Source organism: Mytilus galloprovincialis, chromosome 3 (genome assembly GCF_965363235.1).
Source record: "Mytilus galloprovincialis chromosome 3, xbMytGall1.hap1.1, whole genome shotgun sequence".
Taxonomy (NCBI): domain Eukaryota; kingdom Metazoa; phylum Mollusca; class Bivalvia; order Mytilida; family Mytilidae; genus Mytilus; species Mytilus galloprovincialis.
The window spans coordinates 105,750,870-105,774,521 of NC_134840.1; the positions used below are offsets into that span (position 1 = coordinate 105,750,870).

The following is a 23,652-nucleotide window of genomic DNA, read 5'->3' on the forward strand; positions in this document are numbered from 1 at the left end:
CATCTTGCAATAGTCTTAAAAAGTTGTATTTTTACACTTTACAAAAGAATTCCCCATTCCAAACTAAATAACTTATTGAAAGAGTTTGTATTGCTTTCTTTCATTGACAGTATAATATGTTACGCGTTTGGAGACCGTGTTTTCAACAAAGTGAACTATCGGTATTACTTGGGAACCAACTGTGCCCCTCTTCTTTTTGACTTAATTCTTTCTTTTTATGAGGCTGAATTCATACAGGAATTTCTTAGGAAAAAGGAAAAGAAGTTTGCCGTATCCTTTAACTTTACCTTCCGCAATAATGATGATGTTTTTCACTAAATAATTTAAAATTTGAACTCATCTATCCCATCAAACTTAAGATAATACAGCTAATTCTATCTCACATCCTGGCTTACATCTAGAAATTGACAATAAAGGTTGATTGAAAACAAAACTTTACGACAAAAGAGATGATTTCAGTTTTCCAATTGTGAACTTTCCATTTCTATATAGCACCATTCGAGTAGCACCTGCATAATGAGTATATGTATATGATAAATCTCCCAATTGATATGACATTCATGGAATTGTATTTTACTGTCGTTTCCTTGATAGAGGGTTGCTACTTACAGGGAATTTATTACATCAAGTACTAATATTCCAAATGGTAAAGTTGAAATCATCCCACCGTAAATTTTACGAACGCCAGCACGAGTTAGTTGTCCCTTAAATTGCTTTATTTTATATCCGTTTCCCAGATGATAGATGTATGTCGTAACTACAATCTCATACCCTTTTCATGAATTTTACCTATCGAATGAGACTTGTTACTGGGTTTGTATGAACATGCACACCACGACTTGTTACTGGGTTTGTATGAACATGCACACCACGACGAGTGCCACATGTGGAGCAGGATCTGCTTACCCTCCCAAAGCACCTTATATCACCCCAGAGTTTGGTGAGGGTCATGTTGCTTTGTCTTTTGATTTCTATGTTGTGTTTTGTGCCCTATTGCTTATCTGTTTGTTTTTTTTTCTTTTTTAGCTATGGCATTGTCGGTTTATTTTCGATTTATGAGTTTGAATGTACCTCTGCTATATTGCTACCTTCTTTTATAAACTAAATTTTAAAATACAATTACCATCTTTCTCGTTTAATATTAATATGTGACGAAACAATTAAACAAATCACAAATTAACAAAGAAATAAATACTAATCAATTCAACATAATATTATGGGACACTCACATTTAATAGTTATCAAAGGTACCAGAATTCTAATTAAATACGCCAGACGTGCGTTTCGTCTATATAAAAAAAAGAAGATGTGGTATGATTGCCCATGAGACAACTCTCCACAAGAGACCAAAATGACACAGAAATTAAGAACTATAGTTCACCGTACGGCCTTCAAAAATGAGCAAAGCCCATTACGCATAGTCAGCTATATAAGTAAAACCATAATAAAATTAATAAAATAACACGAAAAAAAAAAAAAAAAAAAAAAAAACACCGGAATAAACAAAACTAAAAAGTAAAATAAAAACAAAAAACAAAAATAAATTAATGAAAATGATAAACGTGACACCAACAAAAAAATAAAAAATACATTAAATATACAATATTAATGAATGGTATTAGATGTTGAAATACCTGAACGCGCCTTTACTACATATGTGCGTTTAATAAATGGTATGAACGTTTTTTTCACAAATTTACTTTTAGGTGAATTTTAATCTTCAGACTTTTTTTCCCTTCAATATGATAATGTTCCATGTTGGAATATATCGGAATATCAGTAAAAAAAGAAAGAGTTAAACAAAAGTTTTACAAGGTATTAAACATTTTTTTAATTTCGTATTTATACACAATATGAGACTATCTATATATGCTGATTGCGTTGTAATGAAATTGTTGATGCTTCTCTGTTCAGTATGAGAACGTTCCATTCTACTGTCCATTTTAACAATCCTTCGGGATCTTCTGGTTTTATCGTTATGATACACATCTTCTAAAATTTGAAGGTAAGTAATCATTGGCTGTTCTAAAATTACCAGGACAGAAAGTAAAATGGAATGATGTAAAATCCTTGTAAGTAAGGTAGACACAGGGTGAGTGTGTTAAACACATTGCATAATATGAAATCTGATATGACTAGAACGGTTGATCGGTTGGTCTTTGACGCCACTTTCGACACTGTTGGCTATTTCTTGGCGCTTAGTTTTTGTTGGTGGGTAAGCTGGAATGGCCGGAGATTTGACTAGAAGAAATGTTCTTTCCCTATTTAACTTAGTTAAAACTATGTTTAACTCTGTCTATATTCTCTTTATCTTCGATAAATTACATGTGTTTTACACTACATTATGAATTATTGTGTGTTCTTTTATGGGCACATGTGCACCCTACACTAACACGTTGTTCGTCTTGAACGTATCGAAGTAAACCATTTACACAGTTCAGAATTCTAAAAACCTTCACACGTGTAAAAATAGATTCACAATGATATTTTGTTGATGAACCTATACATTTTCTACATATACAACGGGCATTGTAAATTTTTTGTGGGTATCTTGTGTTGTCTATATTTGCCTCCCATATCCATGGACAAGTAGAGCGAAGTCTTTGAGGGTCACCATGATGACTCAGCGTTTGAGAAGGACATGGTATGATTTCTGTACTTTCTGTATTCGATAGTACGGTTAGATCTAATTGATTCCTAAGATTATTGAAAGCCTCCTCTATATCGTCAGGTTGTTGACAGTGTCTTACATGTAATGAACGTCCTTCTGATGGAAAAACGAACAGGAACAACATGTCTATAAAAGTAAGTAGAATCTGAAAATTTAAAAAAAAGATATTTATCTGTACAGTTCAATTGAAAATAAACTCATCATAGATATCAGGACTAAATTTTGTATATACGCCAGACGCGCGTTTCGTCTACAAAGACTCATCAGTGACGCTCGAATCCCAAAAAGTTAAAAAGGCCAAATAAAGTACGAAGTTGAAGAGCATTGAAATTGTGATAATAGAATCATTGATAAATAAACGGGTATTTAGATTATACGCTAGCGATAAAGCAAACAAACAACACAAAGATTGATTAAATAAAAGATCAATGCACATGACATCTCTATATCCCAATATGAATCTACTCACATATTATTATTATTATTATTATATATATATTTGGAATTGAAATCGGGAATATATCAAAGAGTCAATAACCCGACCAAAGAGCAGAAACAGCTCAAGGCCACCACACAACGAGATAATTTCAAACCAAGAGGCGGGTTTCAGCTGGCCCCTAAAACAAAATTTTGTATTAGTTTAATACTAATAAACTAGTATAAAAAGGAACTCTTATTTCTTAAATTTCGAAATCAATATTTGGTGCGTCCATATATACAATTATTCTACAATTTTTGTGATAATTTCAAAGAATAATTCATTAATAATCACTTTACAAAAATGGAAAAAACAGAATGATAAAAAAATCTTCATATTTTATATTTCACCAATAAAATGTTCCTTCGGTGCGGCTTTATTGATTTTACCTTGACCCTGTAAAACTGCGTTTAGCCTTTTCCCAAATCTACAATAAATGCTATTCAACGAAATCCCATTGGCTTAACATAAAACAAGGATGTTTGACTTTAGATTATTTTACCTCGAAAAGTGTAATCTATGTTTAATGTAATGTACTGATCAAGGTCAAACTTTTTGGGGCTATAAAATAAGGGCACATCCCCTGACATTCAAACGGTCATTTTAATTCAAACCTGTGTGGGACGTACGCATACAATTCTACAAAAGGTAACTTCCATTATTGATATTATAAAATTATTTGGGTTTAATGTTTTTATCATTTATACGTACAAAAACGAAAAAAAAGAACAATTATGTGAACAGTATATTTCTTCTAAAAAAGAAATACGAATTGATAGTATAGCTCTTTTCAAATATCCTAAGATACTAGTTCCTTAGAAATCTATAATAAGAGTAATCGCCCCTCCGTAATCAGATCTATGGTTTCTTAAATTTATTTTTTTTCACTTTTTACCATTTATTTTTTTTGTAGAAACAAATTACTAGGGGGACCATCGACATGAATATGCATTAAACTTTTTTTTATATAAATATGGCCAATTTCAATGATAATCTAAACTGAGCAAATATGATCCTTTATTTTGATTAAATCTTTTAAATTTCACATTGAAATGTTATTTATGCTATACGCAGCTGCTAATAAGAAGAAACTTTTTCATTGAAATTTTAAGGATAGCTATTTCAAACGGCTTACAATTTGTTTTGACAAAACGGAATTTTTAGGAATTCATATGGTAAAATATAAACAAATAACATAAAATGTAAAATAACAAAACTATCGAACTGCAGAGAAATTTCAAATCGGAAAGACAAAAGCTCAAACACGTCAAACGAATGAAAAACAACTGGTATATCCCTGAATTGGTGTAGGCATTTCCTTATGTAGTAAATCGTTGATTATACCTGGTAATATAGCTAGCTTAAACTCTCACTTGTATGACAGTTAATTTATGTTTAAAATTTTGTATAATTTTGCAGATTTTAATGTATTATATGATAACTTACCTAAACATTAAAGACTGAAAATCCCATAAAAGTCTCGCGATAAACAAAATTATACTAATAAAATCACTGGAATTAAATCATCCTTTTTTTCTTTAACAAGTCTTTAAAAAAAAAGTTTTAAATTATGTATTCTTAAAAATTCTTGTTCTATAGAGTTTTAACACAATTGCGTTTAATTTCTGAACATCTAGCTAACGACAAATGATTTTGGAAGGCCCTCAATAGTTTTAAGAAAGATTTTGCAATTTTAGGTAATTTAGGATAAAAATAAAAGTCAAGAGGACAATAACAATCAAAACCAAGGAGTAAACAAAGACTCGTAAAACCAAAAGACATTTACATCAACAGTTATAAATAATAAATAAGAAACAACACGAACTCCACTAAAAACCGGGAGTGAAATCATGTGCTCCGGAAGGGTTTAGCATTCCCGCACCGTATACGGCACTCGTCGTGTTATTTCTTTGTTCAGTCCGGTAATGATGGAAGGTTATTATGACTGAAGAAGAATATCAAGATTTCATGATTCAAGATTCTTTATTTCTCAAACACCATAAAGTTACAATGGTACAAAGAAGTTCATCAAAAGTTATATAACATAACACAAACAAGATGAGATAAAAATATGAAATAAAATAAAATAAACAGTATAGTAGCGAAGAGTGGTGATAAACCAGGAAGACTCACTCGAAAAATTATAACCCTGATAAATTTGCACATCTTTTTCAACTTATTTTTTTATTTTTAACTGAAATAGATTTTCAAATTTTAGTATGTTACATCTGTGCAAGAAAAAAGTATCCAAATATTGTGCTCGAAAATTTGCCAAAGAACTACACTGCAAAGTGTAATGAAATTCATCACCAATCTCGTTACAATGACATAAGTTACAATATCTAAGGTTTCGCTCAATCTTATTCCATCTACCAGTTTCGATGGGTAACTTATGGTTACCCGTTCGAAATCTACAATATGTTATTCTATCTTAAAATCACTTAAAATATTCAGATATTCCTCAAATTCAAAATTTTGTTTATACAATTTGTAGGCCAAACCTTTTGATGAACAGTCAATATCAGCTCTCCATTTCTGTTGAAACTGATCAAATAACTTTTGTTTTAAACTTATACCCAACCACTTAGAATTAAAATTTCCTTGTGACAACCATATATTGCTATATCCACATTCCTATAATGTATCTTTAACGTATTTCAACCAATCTGACCTAAATTGTTTGTCAGAATTCTTCAAGAACATGTATTTGTATAATATTTTAGCAATCCTGTTATCATCCCTATTTACCATTTTTACCAAAAATTAACCATACGCAGCTGTATATATAAAGACATGGGATAAATACCAAGTTCACCATAAATCATAAAATTAGGTGTCGACTTCTTAAGGTTTAGTAATAGTGTACAAAATTTTAAGTGCACTTTTTCTATAATATCAGTATTACTGAAACCCCAAATCTCACACCAATACAGGAGGATTGGCTTCACAATTTTATCAAATAGATCATATTGTGATTTCATTGACAAGTTGTGCAACCTCCTCTTTTTAAATACTTCATACATTGCTTTATTTGCTTTTCTAACTAAAATTTTCTAAGCACTCATACAGCTACCTGTTCTTGAAAAATTCAACCCAAAGTATGTCAATTCGTTGACTATCTCCAACGAATATATAAAGTTAATATTTTTGGGTAATCTACCACCAGAAAAAATTATAATCTTAGTTTTACTTGTGATAACTTTAATTTCCAGGTACTGTAATATTCAAAGAATATATCTAATTGCAACTGTAGATTGGATGCATTATCCGAAAATAACACTGTATCATCTGCGTACAATAACACAAACAGTTTTAAGTGGATATCAAACTCATTCTCTATTTCATCAGTAATACAATTTAAACCACATACATTTTTTTCTTCAATAAACTGTTGAAGATCGTTCAAATACAATGAAAATAAGAAAGGAGACATATTTTCACCCTGTCTTACACCGATATTGCATCAAAAGTATTATTATATGCAATACGAGATTTAATACCAGTGTACATATTAAAAATTACATTATACATTTTACCGTTAATATCATTTACAAGTAATTTATGCCAGAGACCCTTTCTCCAAACAGTATCAAAGGCTTTAGCAAAATTTACGAATGCACAGAATAGTTTCTTTTTCTTATTTTTCATGATACTAATAAGCATGTAGATAACAAATAAATTATCTGTAGTAGAATAACCTTCTCTGGCCCCAGCTTGATTCTGACATAGTAAACAAAAATCATCATAAAATTTATTCAAACGTGAATTTAAAATAGAAGTAAAAAATTTCCCAAAGCAGCTTAAAACTAATTAGATATGATTTCATACACTTTTGTCATAATGGCCAATCAGCTCATGATGGCGACCGTAAAATTTCTTGAGTGATGACCTTAATTTGATTGATTCATATCCCTGCCTTAGCAGAGATTTCAAACCAAAAGCAAAATTCACCAAAGGGGGCATACAAGTTTTTTTATAATTAGGAATAATTAGATTTTAGTTTAAAAATTGTATAATAAAAGGTTCCATGATACAAAAAATGCAAGATAATTGTAGTTAGATACAATTCCAATTTGTCTACGTTGCAGAAATCTTTCCCGAAATTTACTATTTATAAATATATATGTGGCGAGTGAAACCTATATCAGATGCGGTTTCAATATTTTAAAAAGTAGGGCAACAATAAGGCAACTTAGGAGTGGTGGCTTGCTTAAACGTCTAGTGCATTAAATATACATGCAGCCCAATAAGGGGACACACGGCCTTCTAATAACGCCTCTAAATACAGGCTTACCTCTCTTATTTCATCAATTTTGAAAAAAAAAGTAATTTTGGACCTATTAACTTTTTTCTTTGTTGGTTTTAAAAACCTTGGGTTTATACAGGATAAAGAAAAATGTACAAAAACAACTAAGGTGGCCTTCAGTTGCTTACTACCACTTCGTTTTATCTCTTGTAACGGCTTCGTTGGCAATCATGCCATACATCGTCTAATTTTTACATGTTGTAGTAAAGACGTCAGCGAAAGCTTTATAGAATAGAGAAAAAAAGGCACAAAAAAGAGTGAATAATTGGGTGGTAAACTATAAATAATAGAGAAAAATGGGCAAAAAAAATAAAAATAGAGAAAGTAATTCCAAAAGATAAAGAATAGAGAAAAAAGTACTGTTTTTTTTTATCTTGATTTGTATATTTCAACTAAATTTACGAGATTTAAATGATTTAAACGCCAGTAAATTTTTCTATCAAATTTATCGGAAACTTTTCTGAAAATTAGGAAAGATAACCCTTTTTTTTTATTATATACCGTCTGGCGTATCAGCAGGCATCTCTAAAATTATCGAACGATAATATGGTTGGTTTTATAAGTGTGTGAACCTAGTCTAACCTTTCAATTGTTCAACGCAACAGACCAGGATGTTTGCACTATAGTATATAAACATCTTAAAAGGTCAATAACGCCTTTTAAGGTGTAAGATAATAACTCTAGTTTATATGATATACTCATAGAGTTTAATCATTTCGCAAAGATATTTATAAAGTAGCGGCCCGTATATAAGAAATTCAAAATTGTGTCATGTTGCCTTCCTTTGGTGTGTTTTTATGATCAATTTTCGCCATGATATATCTCATATTTTAATATTTATGTTTTATTTAGTGTACAAAGAGACTTTTTAGATTTCATTGAAAGTAATGTATGTGTATCTGATTAAATTATTAAGTTATGGACTTTGTTACCAACCAAAATTCAGTCAAGAAGTTTGACTGTAAAATCTTATTACAAATTAGTTATCAAATCCTGAACTTTATACTTATGGTGTTTATAAAGCCCATTATTTCAATAAGATAAGAAAAAAATAAATGATGTGCCGCTGAGAAGATGCTTTAAGAACAGCCAACACATAATCATGAATACATGTCTTAGCATAGGACAGATTTGTTAGCTACATGTCAGCAATTTCTTTTTTTTCCCTCAATATTTTGAAGTATGGTATATATGTATTTTATCAAATCATAAATCGAAAACAGGACAACAGTTACAAAATACAAAATTCACCAATCAACAATCTTGTGTACAGCACACCAGTGAGAAAAAAAAACACTTCAGATTTTTGGTCTTTTCTAATAAATGGATGGCTATATGTATGCATATTGACCATCATAAACCCGACAAAAACATAAAATATTTGCCACTGCGCAACAACACACTAATCCATTCTCTCTTCTATCACGATTGTTGTATTCTTCATTTATATTTTGGCTAATCCGATCAGATAAGATAATAAGTAATAAAAAGTTCCACACACCCCCCTTAAATGAATATTAAAAAAAAACATAATAGTAAAGCTGTGTATTACAATTCATAATTATTTCGTCTGTTGTGCTTTGTCTTTTCTATTGCTGAAAAATTATGCTATTGTCTGCATTTTGCCGTTATTAAAATTCTTAAAATCAGTGCTCATATAAGATGCCTTTAACGTTATTTTATTAAATGTCAATATATTAATAAAAACATGGTCGAACCCCAGAAATCTATACCTAATATTCAAAATGTCACCTTGATCTTTTAAGAGGTTTCATTGGTTAAGTTGAACTATAAGGATGTTTGCCTATCAATGTTTATCAGTTTTATTTAATATATATTGAAAAACTTTCACAAACAAATTTGAATAAATAAATCTTTCACTTGTGATATTTAAATACTAGAAAAACATTAACTACTCTAGATTTTTAAGGAAATTCGTCTGACACGTGGCAGCTAGTGTGCACTTACGTTTACTGTGTTTACATGCACTTAAATGTCTCCATGATGTAATTTTTATTTTATTTTATTTTTTTGAATAATTGACTTTTTCATTTTCTTGGAAACTTTTCAAGTATAATGTCTCTGTACTGACGAAATTCGGTTGGGGCTGAAAGGGGGAGCAGCTCTTAATATTATTATTATGATTATTGTCATAATTATTATTTCTATGTAAATGTTACTTTTAAGAAAATAACCGTTTATCAGATTAATGCATATTATATAGCGATGGTTTAATTATAAAACACAATCTGAAGTCTGTTTTTTTTTTCTTCGCTAATGTGCTGTACATAAGGTTATAGTGTCTTATTGACACAAAGGTACACCACCTCCTTCAATTCATATTTTGAATATAAAAGGAAATATATCTTCTGAACATAGTAAAATTCAAAATTCAAAATATTTCATGAATAAATTCTGTTAAAATGGATAATGCTGTAATAAGTCAAAGTCGTGGAGAAATAATGATAGGTCCTTGTTTTAAAAGATATTAGCATGGTTATCATCTTAAACATATCTAACATTAACTGTGAGTAAATGATATTAGTAATAACAAGAATTATAAAACCCTTTTTATGTACATATTGATATATAAAAGAAATAAAGCTGGCAAATCTAATTTGTGACAGTTTTGGCTATTTTGTGCTTTCAAACAGTGTTTCTGAGCTGGCGACCCACTCGCAGACCGACAGCCCTTCAGCAATGATATGCAATATCTTGTATATATATCTTTATTCTGTCAAACCTTTGCAGTAAATGGTAAATATGTATAAGGGTCTGGCTGGGGTTTACACAATAGAGAAAAAACGGTAAAAAGAAAATGAGCATAACAAAAATAGAGAATAATAGAATGCAAAAATATAAAGAATAGCGGTGGAAAAATTTAAGAATAGGGTTATTCAATAAACATAATAACATAAATTAACTATGCACAGAATAAAGAAATCAAGTTATTGCAGATGAATCTAATTATATGATAATTCTCATTAGTTCTTTTTAGGCTGAAAAGCGTTTTTTTTTAAGTTACAAATGCCATTTTAATGAAGGACCCCAAACTGACTCTCTTGTATACCCAATGACAGTATTTTTTCAAAGCTGCCAATTTTCTGTATCACACATCAAATGATGTATTTTGCACATATAAATATTTATACATTTTTCAAAACAATGAATGTTTTGTCTGTCAATTTATATAATTTTCAAGTAACAACTACTGCATTTTTTTATACAGTTTGTTTGTGTTTACCAACATATATTATGTGTATGCATATGCACTGTCAAAGTTTTGATACTTATGAGGCCCTTTATTTTTTTGCTCTCCAAAAGCATCACCAAACAAAATATTAAGACCCAAAAGAGACGACTCTTATTTAATACATGTATACCAGACACGACTAAAAGATAACACTAAGGTTCAATGCATTTATAAGATAAAGTGGCCTTAATTCTTTAATTGATTTAATGGGCTTCTTTTTTATTTAATTTATCTAGAATGGTTCCTATTCCAATTCTAGGAACTTATTTGTGTGTTTGAAAGAAGACTTTATTCATATTGGTGAAGATTGTTTAAAATTGAAGGCATTCTCTTTTTTATATAAATATCTATATGTGACAGTCAGCATTTTTTATAATTACTTAATGATTAAATGTTTGTTCTTTGTTGGCTCTCCGTCTAAAATTTAACAGTTCAATCAAGATTTGACAGAACGCTAAATAGTCTCTCTTCGAGAAATATTGTCACTATAGAAATCTACAGACATTGTACAAAATCAGTAGCAAACAGATATATTTCTTTTTCTTTTCTTTTTAATAGACCATCAAAACATATTTATGTGTTACGTACATTTATTATTCATTCCTATATATTTAACCGGATGAAATACGTTAATTGTATTTGATTTATTTCATAGTTCTTTCAAGATCATTGAATATACTATATTATGAATAAGATATTGAAAAATTATAAGTTTGTTCCTTTTCAATCTATATTTTAATGATCTTTAATGTAATTTCAAACTTTATCTTTGCTCAGAAGACCCACATGTAAAACACATGGATTGTATAATATATATTATATAATATGTTATCTAAAACATAAATATTTTAATATATTGTGTAAAAAAAGTAAATACGACTGCAAAGAAATTAAGATACATTTGAAGCAATCCATGGACTTTTATAAAAAAAAAATACATATTAAAAAAATAAATTCAATAAATAAAGATAACGTTTTAGAATATCAACCTAAAAATTTCTCAGTGATTTATAACTTTGAATTGAAAGCATACCTGGAATATTATTCTTGTGTCCATTGGAACTGACCAAGTCCATGTAGATATGCAAGCCGATGCTTTTCTATTTATATTAAATGTATATATAATAAATAATAGGGTCAATAGTAAATGGGTTCAGATAAATATAGATTTGTTTGATGTCATTAAATTAAATTTTTCTATTTCCAGAAAATCAAAACCGATTGGATAGAGAAAAACCCGGAAAAGGTGAATTTTGTTGTAGGCTGGAATAATTATCATACAACTGCTTCTGTAAGTACTTATAACGCCGTCTTAATCAGTGGTAAATTGTATACAAAGTATAAATTATAAAAAGGGAAATTTATCGAAAATAGGAACTTAAAAAGCGGTAGTATAACAATGAGAAAAGATGAGTGGTAAATGTCTACGAGACATGAGAACGAGATACCAAGTTTCTATTTCCTTTTTAAAATATGTGTTCGTTTAAGAATATTGCGACAATTGTTAAATATTGAGAACTATGGCATTTTTTTTAAACGAAACATAGATATAAATATTTTTCTTTCTCTGTGACTTATACATATTTAAATAGTCAGACAAAGTTGTCTATGAGGGTCTGGATGTCGTTTACAAAATACTACAAGGGAATCATTTGCAAAACATGTAGAATAAAAGGGTGAAAAAAAAAAGAATTGTCAAAGTGCTGTAATATAATTATAAAGTATAATAGAGAAGGGTAAAGATTAAAGAAAAATTACCTTAAAGAATATGAAATAAACTCCAGAAATGAAGTCCCCTCTATTCCCGACCTCAAACCAGACCCTAGTCTATGTGTACACAATAGGTCATAGTTACCTATACGTTATCAATACCTTTATTTAAAGAATGGTGTGAAGAGCTTGTCGACAGAAGCAAATAAAAAATTACATGACAAGAAAGTAAACAAAATGGGTGAGATAGATTGATCAGAAATTGCTTACTGTTATGGAATTTTTAGTAAATTTAGAAGGAAATTAGTCTATAGTCTTATTTGAGACGTTTAAATGACCATTGTTAATATTTTTGTTTCATTTCTTTTGACTATATATAATGTCATTCTTTCATTTGTTCACATTTGTGTTTTGCCTTTGAGTGTTTTTTTTTAAATATTATCTTAAGTCACATAATACCTCAATTTAAAAAAAAAACATATAAACATGTTTTATATACTCGAAAGTTTTTTTCTAATTTAAACGTGTAATCTTTTATTTTATCCAAAATCTTTAGAAATGTATTGAACTATTTTCTTCCTGTACTCTAGTTCTCCGACTGATTTACCGTACGCATTGACATTCTGCTTCTTCGTCCAAGTAAGTTACCGAAATCATATTGAATGTGCATGGTTCCACCAAAACTTAGCGCAGTGCCAGGCAAGGCAGCAAGTCTTCTCAAAGTTATTTACATTTAAAACGTTCGCCAATTTACAATTAAAATTAAATGCACGCTATGCTTTCAAGCAGCTCTGAATCCCTCTATCGAGTCAGCCGATGTTGTTTTAGCTAGAAGTTGATTCCAATCCCTGATGGTCTTTGGGAATACTGACTGTCCATAGGTGTCGCTTTTGTTCTTTCTTGATAGTTATTATGAACAAATCTTGCTGCTCTTTTTTGAACTTGTTTTAATGTTTTGATCTTTTTTCGGCTCGATGGATCCAAACTGTGCAGGCATATTCCACTGAAGGTTGTATATGCTACTGCTTTTACTGGTTTTGTGCAATCTTTTAGATTTCTTATGATAAATCCCAATGTTTTATTTCCTTTGCCTACAATATTATCAATGTGTTTATCCCAGGATCAATCTCTGGCGCAGAGATCACATATCCGTTCCATTTGTGATGAACATGGATCACCTGTTTTATTTTACTAGGGTTCATCTTATTTCTTTTATCAAGCTGAAACATTGTTATACGAACTCGTTATGTTTGAAAGTTGAACAGTTGTCTACTTTCGATTTTGTTTTGTTTACATTGCTATGGATATTTATAATATTTAGAATCAGTAACGGACCGGTCGTGGTTAGCATACCCGGAAATATTCCGATCGGTAGTCGTAAACATAAGGGCCGTCATTCAAACGTTTTAGCATTAAGGGTTAGGTAATTATAAACACTCATATGAATAAGACATATGGTATCGTCCAAATTAAATGGTATGGTCCAAAACCTTAGTATATAAGCTGATGTGCTGTCAGAACAAGGGTCGCTTGATGGATAATCCAGACGCCTTAAAGAAGGGAAAAGGTAATTATTTAGAATCTGAATAAGAATCTATCTGCGTACCTGAATAAGGTTGCAGGAGTATTAAAGTTGTATTTACGCACCGGGTAATAGGTGCATAGGCGACTGTGCGGAAATACGTGCACTGGTTAGGCAGTGCACAGGCTGAATAAGCCAGATAGTGCACAGGATAGCGGTGCACAGGATAGTAGCGCATAGGTAGACATTAGCAAGGTTTGGAATAGTGCACAGGTTAGCACTGGTTGTTGCTTAACACAAGGTCTGTTCAAAGACAGCAACACGTCCCACAAATTGTTATTGTGTGTCAGAGGCAAAAGTTAACAAATTAAAGATAAAAATATAAGAAACGGTGCAGCTTCCAATATCCAGGGGTAAACTTTGGTACGATACCCAGAAGTCACTACCCCCGAGTACGTGACATAATTTTGGTGGCAGCGGTGGGATATTGGCAAATGCACCTATACTTGATTAAACATGGACGATTTACAACAGCATATAAGTACGTTAGAGGAAGATGTAAAGCAAAAGATAGAAAAGTTGAGACAAACTCAAAATCCTATGTTTTTGACACCACAACACTCTACCCCAAAAGAGCAACCTAGAAACCTGACAGATTCTGGTATTGCTCAGAAGAGGCGCACGGATTTCGGCGATGTCACAGAGCGCACAGTCCAAACACAGCTTCAACGAGCTGATGATGCACCAACATTGTTTGGACCTTACGTAAGTGAGCACGAACAGGGAGCCCGCCCTAAGCAAGGGCATTACAAAACAACTAGCGCAACGCCCGGTACCAGTAGCGGAGGTTCAGTGGAGATTTCTCCTATCTTAAGACCTTGCCAAAGAAATGCAAAACAGGCTGTCAATAACCAGGAAAAAGTACGCACGCCTGGAAAGAATACGAGAAGAGAAATCAAACTGGCCAATTATGATGGGTCTGGCGAGTGGGTTGATTTTAAATCGCACTTTGAAGCATGTGCTATCATCAATAATTGGGACGAATATGAACAGGGGCTTTACCTTGCCGCTGCCCTTCGCGGGCACGCACAGAGTGTCTTCAGTGATTTACCAACTGATAAGAAAATGAATTATGAGACCTTAGTGAAATCATTAGAAGAGCGTTTTGCTCCGCCAAATCAGAACGAACTATACAGAGTTCAATTAAAGGAGAGACGCCAGTGCGCAAGTGAAACCTTTCCAGAACTAGGACAAACTATACGGCGATTAGTAAACAGAGCATACCCACTAGCACCCACTGAAGTAAAAGAAACATTATCAAAGGATTATTTCTTAGATGCATTGCACGATAGTGAGATGAGGATAGAAATTAAGCAATCCAGACCGCAAAACTTAAATCAAGCAATCTGTTTAGCTGTCGAACTTGAGGCGTTCTACAAAGCAGAGAAAAGACAAGATTTTGTAAAACCTCAGATGCGGGCTACGCATGCAGATAATAGTACACAAGAATTATCTAAGGACGATAAGTTTACAGAAATGATGGAGTCGTTTACTAAGCAACTAGAATCACTCCGAATGGATTTAAATGAATTTAAAAACAGCGGACAAAGAAACACTGCCGATCCGGAATGGAAACAGAATCAGCAATGTTACAATTGCGGTAAATATGGACATTTTAAGCGAGAATGTAGGCTACGAAAGCAAGGCGGCAATGGGAACGGTCAATACAGGAACCATGAGAATGGCTCTGCAAGGCCAGTGCAGTCTAAAACAAGAAGACAGCGGAGAAAGCAAATCAAGCTGAATGTTCAAAATAACTCTACGAAAGAAGCAGGGGCATATATAGACGTAGCTATAGGAAATATAAAGGCCAGTTTCTCGTAGACACAGGCGCCACTGTCACTCTTATATCAAATAAATTATTCAATAGTTTGAGAAAAGAAGAGATGCAAAACCTCAATCAAGTGGATCAAACTATTATGTCAGCAAACGGCTCTGAACTAAACGTTACGGGAAAAGGTGAATTTCACATCTGGATTGATCATAACGTATATTTAGCAGAGGCAGTAGTAGCGGATCTTGCTTTAGATGGCATAATTGGTTTAGATTTTCTCAAGAAAAATAGATGTCTGATTAATTTACAAGAAGAACATATGGTTTGCAATAACCAGGTGATACCAATGAACTTCACTGGACAGCTTGGTTGCTATAGAGTGTCTGTAGTTGAAGATACATGCATACAGCCAGGCACAGAAGCTTTGGTCCGGGGTCATATTAACGAATATCCGTCAACAAAGAATGAAGTAGGCTTAGGAATCATTGAACCCTGTGACAAATTTGTAGCAAAGGACAGTGCCTTAATGGCAAGAACTTTAGTTAAAGCCTCAGAAACCGTACCACTGCGCTTTATGAATGTATCGAATGTAGTGAAGATAATAAGAGCTGGGACAATTGTAGGAAATATAAGCCCTATCCAGGACGTGATAAGCGACGACAAAATATTACTGATATACATAAGGATCAGAACCTAAGAATTGAATTGCAAAAATTACTGAGTAATTGCAGCGAAAATCTTAGCCAGGAGCAAAAACGTGGAGTTGAAAATCTTCTCAATGAATACAAAGATCTTTTTACAGCATCCGACAGGGACTTAGGTAGAACTAATTTGGTGCGCCACACCATAAATACAGGAAATAATGCACCAGTAAAACAACCGCCTCGCCGCACCCCCATTCATATGCGAGAGGAAGTCGATAGACATTTCGATGACATGCTTGAACGCGGAGTAATTGAGCCAGCCGACGGTCCATGGTCGTCTGGGATAGTACTGGTAAAGAAAAAGGCTGGTACTACACGCTTTTGCGTTGATTGTCGCAAGGTCAACGATTTAACAGTAAAAGACGCATATCCATTACCCCGCATCGACGACTCATTGGAGCAATTGTCCGGAAATAAATGGTTCTCTACTTTAGACCTTTGTTCGGGATACTGGCAGGTGGAAATGGCAGGGAAAGATCGCCCGAAAACTGCATTTGCCAGCCGAAGGGGACTGTTTTAATTTCGACAGATGTCATTCGGCCTTGCCTGTGCACCAGCAACCTTTGAAAGATTAATGGAGAGAGTATTGGCGGGACTGCAGTGGAGTATATGTCTAGTTTATCTGGACGATATAATTGTGGTTGGAAAATCGTTTGAGGAAATGGTCGAAAATCTGCGATCGGTTTTTGATCGACTAAAGGGAGCTGGCCTTAAGCTCAAACCCAAGAAGTGCACACTATTTTCAAAGAAAGTTAACTTTCTTGGACATGTCGTCACTGAGGAAGGTGTAGCCACGGATCCAGAAAAGATAAAGAGCATAAAGGATTGGCCCATTCCAGTTGATGCGAGCGAATTACGTTCATTCTTGGGTCTCTGTGGATATTACCGGAGATACATAGAACATTTTGCAAAAATCGCCAAATGTCTCCATCAACTAACAGAAAAAGGACGAAAGTACTTATGGACAGAAGAATGTCAGGAAGCTTTTCAAGCCTTGAAAGGAAAACTAACTAAAGCACCCATTCTTGCACATCCAGACTTATCTAGACCATTCATCCTAGACACTGACGCAAGTAATAACGCTATCGGAGCTGTGCTATCACAGGAAATTGATGGTAAAGAGAGAGTCATTGCTTTTGGAAGCAGAACATTATCAAAAACAGAACGGAAATATTGTGTCACTAGAAAGGAACTCTTATCAGTAGTACACTTCGTCAAAAGTTTTCGTCATTTTCTGTATGGCCGAGCATTCATCGTTCGAACGGACCACAGCTCATTGCAATGGTTGTTAAACTTCAAAAACGCAGAAGGACAATTAGCAAGATGGCTTGAAGTGTTGAGTACATATAACATGAAAATTAAACACAGGCCAGGAAGTCAGCACCAAAATGCAGACGCGTTAAGTAGGATACCTTGTAGACAGTGTGGATATAGCTCTGATTGGAAGGCACAACAACTTGTACAGACAGTGTCATCAAAGCCCGATGAATGTGAAAGAGACAAGGAGGACGACACAGAAATATCCCTCAAACATCTTCAAGACAATGACAAAAATTTGCAAATTGTAAGACAATGGGTACAAGATGGGCACAAGCCTAACTTGAAAAATCTAGGAGAGTACAATTATGTTATTAAAAGCTTATGGTCGCAGTTTGATGACCTGAAGATTCAGGATGGAGTACTTTGCAAAGTGCACAGAGACAACAACAAAAGGAGAGTGATAGTGCCCCTTACAGAAAGACGTCGAATACTTCAGCAGTGCCATGATAACAAGACGTCAGGCCACCTTGGCATCAAGAAAACGCAATCTAGAATCAAAGATAGGTTCTACTGGCCTGGTGTACGACATGACATAGTAGCCTATATAGCCGGTTGTGAAATCTGTGCAAAGAGAAAAGGTCAGAATAAACGGCAAAGGGCTCCTATGCAGTTGCAAAAATCGGGTTACCCAATGGAAAGAATTGCTATGGATATATTGGGAGAACTACCCGAAACCGAGAGAGGGCACAAGTATATCCTAGTCATTAGCGATTATTACAGCAAATGGACGGAAAGCTTTCCAATGCCTAACATGCTTGCATCAACTGTAGCCAATATATTAGTAGCAGAGGTTATTACGCGTTTCGGCGTGCCTACTGTAGTTCACTCTGACCAAGGCTCGCAGTTTGAGAGCGAATTATTTCAGGAAATGTGTCACTTATTACAGATAGACAAGACTAGAACCACACCCTACCATCCGCAGTGTGACGGAATGGTAGAGAGATTTAATGGAACATTGGCCAAAATGTTGACGGCGTATGTTGACGAACAGCATTCGAATTGGGATTGTTTATTGCCCTACGTTATGATGGCATATAGATCAGCTCAACATGAGACCACAGGATGTACGCCTAATCGCATGATGTTAGGTCGCGAAGTTGCTACACCTGTGGACCTCATGTACGATGTACCTGATTATTTAAAGAAAATTCCACAAAACTGATGGGCATGGGAACTTCAAGAACGAATGGAAGAAGCTCACCACTTTGTTAGAAAACACGTAGGACAGGAAATGGTGCGTCAGAAAAAGTATTATGACAAACAGTTAAACTGGTGCAAATTTAGGAAAGACGACCAAGTATATGTATTCTTTCCCATTCGAAAAGCTGGTCATTCTCCAAAATTCACATCTTACTGGCGTGGTCCTTTTCGAGTTCTTAAAGAATACTCGGATGTTAACTATCTCATTAACTGTGGTAGGCGTGGCCGACCACAGGTCATACATGTAGATAGAATGAGGTTGTGCAAGGGCCAACTACTGAGAGGAGAAACAGAGAGGAACGAAAATAATAATGATGCTTTTGTGCCGGAAAGTGTGTTGCCCGAAATTTTCAATGAGGAGCTTGATAGTGCTGACAACATTGTTGATCAAAGTGATTCAAGGGATGAGTCAGGCTACGCAGGGCGTCCACGCAGGGTTACCAAACAGCCGGCATGGCTTCATGATTTTGTTCGATAATTTGGATCTCATTGTTGTATATATAATCTATCATGTATATAAATATAAAAAAAATAGTAATGGAGAAGTGAAGGAATCACTATCTAAATGTTATTTTATTGTATATTTTAATATGTATGTCCGTCGGATGGGGACGTTAAATCCGAGGTCCCGTGTTCAAGGAGTACCACGCTTTGTGCACGTTAAAGATCCCTCTCAACAAGCTCTTTGAGTGGTCCATAAGTGGCCGGTTGTTAGGCAAAATTATTTCATACCGGTTTTGGCTTTGCTATTTTCAGTGGTTTTCAAATGTAACATTTGGCTTGTTGGTTTTAAAGGTTAAAAATTGGTGGCTCTAAAATATGTCAGCATACATGTTTCAAATAAAGATGTAAAACGATGTAAGGGTACTTATGATTAAGTTGACGTGTTTAAGTTGATGTCCATGTTTAACGTTTCCTCCAGTGTAAAGACAATAGTATACAGTTGAGTGGGAATCTTGTCATGTCGGGTAGATCATACATCTACGAGTTATTCTAGTGGTTAGCTACTGAAGAAGTAACGGTTATAATTGTGGTTTTTAAATGGCATGACTCGAGGCAATACCCGGATAGAGTTTGGGACTGAAAAATGTCCACTTGATGTAGATGTGCTCAATTGATTTCGATAAATGCGGGGACGCATTTCCTGGAGGCGTGGGTAATGTGATAAACATGGATCACCTGTTTTATTTTACTAGGGTTCATCTTATTTCTTTTATCAAGCTGAAACATTGTTATACGAACTCGTTATGTTTGAAAGTTGAACAGTTGTCTACTTTCGATTTTGTTTTGTTTGCATTGCTATGGATATTTATAATATTTAGAATCAGTAACGGACCGGTCGTGGTTAGCATACCCGGAAATATTCCGATCGGTAGTAGTAAACATAAGGGCCGTCATTCAAACGTTTTAGCATTAAGGGTTAGGTAATTATAAACACTCATATGAATAAGACATATGGTATCGTCCAAATTAAATGGTATGGTCCAAAACCTTAGTATATAAGCTGATGTGCTGTCAGAACAAGGGTCGTTTGATGGATAATCCAGACGCCTTAAAGAAGGGAAAAGGTAATTATTTAGAATCTGAATAAGAATCTATCTGCGTACCTGAATAAGGTTGCAGGAGTATTAAAGTTGAATTTACGCACCGGGTAATAGGTGCATAGGCGACTGTGCGGAAATACGTGCACTGGGTAGGCAGTACACAGGCTGAATAAGCCAGATAGTGCACAGGATAGCGGTGCACAGGATAGTAGCGCATAGGTAGACATTAGCAAGGTTTGGAATAGTGCACAGGTTAGCACTGGTTGTTGCTTAACACAAGGTCTGTTCAAAGACAGCAACACGTCCCACAAATTGTTATTGTGTGTCAGAGGCAAAAGTTAACAAATTAAAGATAAAAATATAAGAAACGGTGCAGCTTCCAATATCCAGGGGTAAACTTTGGTACGATACCCAGAAGTCACTACCCCCGAGTACGTGACACATTCAATACTACGTAAAACTACACTCAAGTGTAGTATTGCGGAGCATGTATGGAACGGATATGATCTCTGCGCCAGAGATTGTCCCAGGATAGGTTGTTACTGATAGTAACGCCTAAGTATTTGCTTGCATTAACCACGACACCTTTCGTTAGCAATTTTACAACCGCATTGCGCAAGAGCAAGGTAAAAACCGTGAAGCTAAAACATGAAATGAATATATTGATAATATTAACCGATTGTGAAAAAAGTCACCAAAAATACCAAATTATTTAACCACTGTTGTACCAAATTTTCGTTAACAAACGCAAACATCTGAAAAACATAAACAAACAACAAATATATTCGAATTATCATTTACATTTTTTTTACGTGCTCCGTAAATCTGTGTTGTTTATATACAATGTATCTGCATGCATTAATTGATTCAAGTTTCTTCTTATTGTATTATAAGAAAATAGTTTAATATGACTTCAACCGTTTCATGTCTCTTTTTACAAATTTTATTTTCTAGCGTGCCTTTTTGGTGTGTTTTTTTTTTTTTGTGATTTACATTTTCTAGCGTGTCTTTCGTGTATCTTATTCTCTAAACTTGTGATGTTGATCCTTTTGAGATTTACGCTTTTTAATGTGCCTTTTTGTGTATCTTTCTCTTGACCTTGTGGTGTTTCCTTTTTTCTGTTTATATTTTCTTATTTGTCAATTGCTTTTTTTCTCTTGAATATATGTTGTATCGCTTTTTTCAATTTTTCGTTTTTTGTATTTGCACCAGACGTGAGTTTTGTCTACAAAAGACTCATTAACAGTTACGCTCAAATCGAAACAAGTTAAAAAGGCCACATAAAGTATGAAGTTTAAGAGCATGTATGCATGGTCTTCTATTATCACATAGGCGAGGTCCGGTGTATCAAGGTGACTCATACACGAAGAATAGGATTGAGATACATCTTTAAAAATATTGGTTTTATCTGCTATGTTCACACTAGCATTCTACAGTATACATTTATTCCTTAATTTGTCTACAGATTTTGCTTAAAAAAGTGAAGTAACATGTTCAATTTTTATATCCAGTCGCTCGTACTGCATACAGACTCTCCTAACAAACCGACACACTGACTAAGCTGATGATTCACTCAAGGAATAACCGTCCACTGTAGAGTTATCATTCCCGTGGAAGATAATGGAAATACCTGAGGTATCACCCCAGTGCCAGAACTAATAGTCCACCAGTTGCGGTATCTTCCCGACGCCAGAAATGGAACTAACCGTGCGACAACGACAGTATCAACCCGATACCAAAAAATGAAACAGTAGTTTACAGAAGTTCAGAACTCGTTAAACCATTTTGAATACACAAACCAAGAATAAAACAAGTTGCTTTCTTTAAAAAAAAGAAAAGCAATACATGAACCTAAGACCGCTGACTGCCGGGTCACCAAAAGATTGTTGCTGAGTTTGTGTTTGCTTTTGAATTGAAATAATTGACTGTGAAAAGAAGAAGCCAGTTAAAAGTACATATTTACAGCTTCTATTTGAATAGCTATTTTAAAGCTCGACTATTATATTTATCACTTGGGAATGCACATATTTTTTTTTCGATTATAACCCTTTGGCAATCCTACTAATCAGATGACTTATGCAAATTGCACAAACCTATCGCAATATTTTATGCACTCAGTTTGCTTTATAATCTGGAATTCATGATGCATTTATTTTATCTATCATATTCGACTCTTATTTGAAGCTGTCTTTACTCATGTATGCGGTGAAACCTGTGACATGCAATTGATTGGGACCTCTTATGAAGAGACTTATTTTGGTCTCATAAAACGTCTCAAACTTTAAGGATTTCCTGATTTTACTTAAATCAATTCAAACATTCTACAGGGAAACTTAGTTTTGCCGAAGAATTTCTTAATTCAGAAGTTTATAAACCTGTGCACACTTTAAAAAAAAATATATAAAAAGGTATCTACATACCTTTTTATATATATTTTTTTAAAGTGTGCACAGGTTTATGCCGAAGAATTTCTTAATTCAGAAGTTTAAAAAATATATATAAAAAGGTATCTACCTTTTTATATATATTTTTTTAAAGTGTGCACAGGTTTATAAACTTCTGAATTAAGAAATTCTTCGGCTACCTTTTTATATATATTTTTTTAAAGTGTGCACAGGTTTATAAACTTCTGAATTAAGAAATTCTTCGGCAAAACTAAGTTTCCCTGTAGAATGTTTGAATTGATTTAAGTAAAATCAGGAAATCCTTAAAGATACCAGAATTAAAATGATGTACGCCAGACACGAGTTAAGTCTACAAAAAAAGCATCAGTGACGCTCGAATGAAAAAAGTTAAAAGGCTAAATACATTACAAAGTTAAGGAATCTATTCCTTGGGTAGACAATCCTTAGCTTTTCAAAAAGGTCAAAGTTTATAATAGGACAGTGACTCAAAAAAGAAACAAAAGAGAAACAACTCGAGGTTAGAATACCGTTAGTAATGATCGTGCTTGAAAGTCATATGTAAAGCTCTTTCTGCCGTGTCCTGAATTTAGATAACAAAAACGAAAATAAGCGTTCACGAGTGAATTTAATAGTATTGCATGCAAGTAGTATTTTAGCGCACGAAATAGTAAATAGAAAGCTCAGGAAAAGAATACACATTTGCGT

General features: G+C 33.6%; 1 protein-coding gene and 1 long non-coding RNA gene across 3 annotated transcripts; one reads left to right on the top strand and one right to left on the bottom strand.

The window, feature by feature from the left end:
- Nucleotides 1-1,806: 1,806 nt before the first annotated feature.
- Nucleotides 1,807-11,810, bottom strand: LOC143069677 (interleukin 17-like protein). Its single transcript, XM_076244431.1, has 2 exons — nucleotides 11,742-11,810; nucleotides 1,807-2,816 (listed from the first exon to the last, which is right to left on the bottom strand). The coding sequence occupies exons 1-2, from the start codon at nucleotides 11,763-11,765 to the stop codon at nucleotides 2,343-2,345; spliced, it is 498 nt and encodes a 165-aa protein (XP_076100546.1). The 5' UTR covers nucleotides 11,766-11,810; the 3' UTR covers nucleotides 1,807-2,342.
- On the top strand, nucleotides 3,686-22,355 carry LOC143069678 (uncharacterized). 2 transcript variants are annotated; one of them, XR_012976459.1, is made up of 3 exons: nucleotides 3,686-3,797; nucleotides 11,916-11,999; nucleotides 22,008-22,355. It is a non-coding gene; the product is annotated as an uncharacterized LOC143069678 (long non-coding RNA). The 2 variants fall into 2 exon arrangements; XR_012976458.1 differs by lacking the exon at nucleotides 3,686-3,797 and having other exon boundaries at nucleotides 11,324-11,999.
- The last annotated feature ends 1,297 nt before the right edge of the window (nucleotides 22,356-23,652 follow it).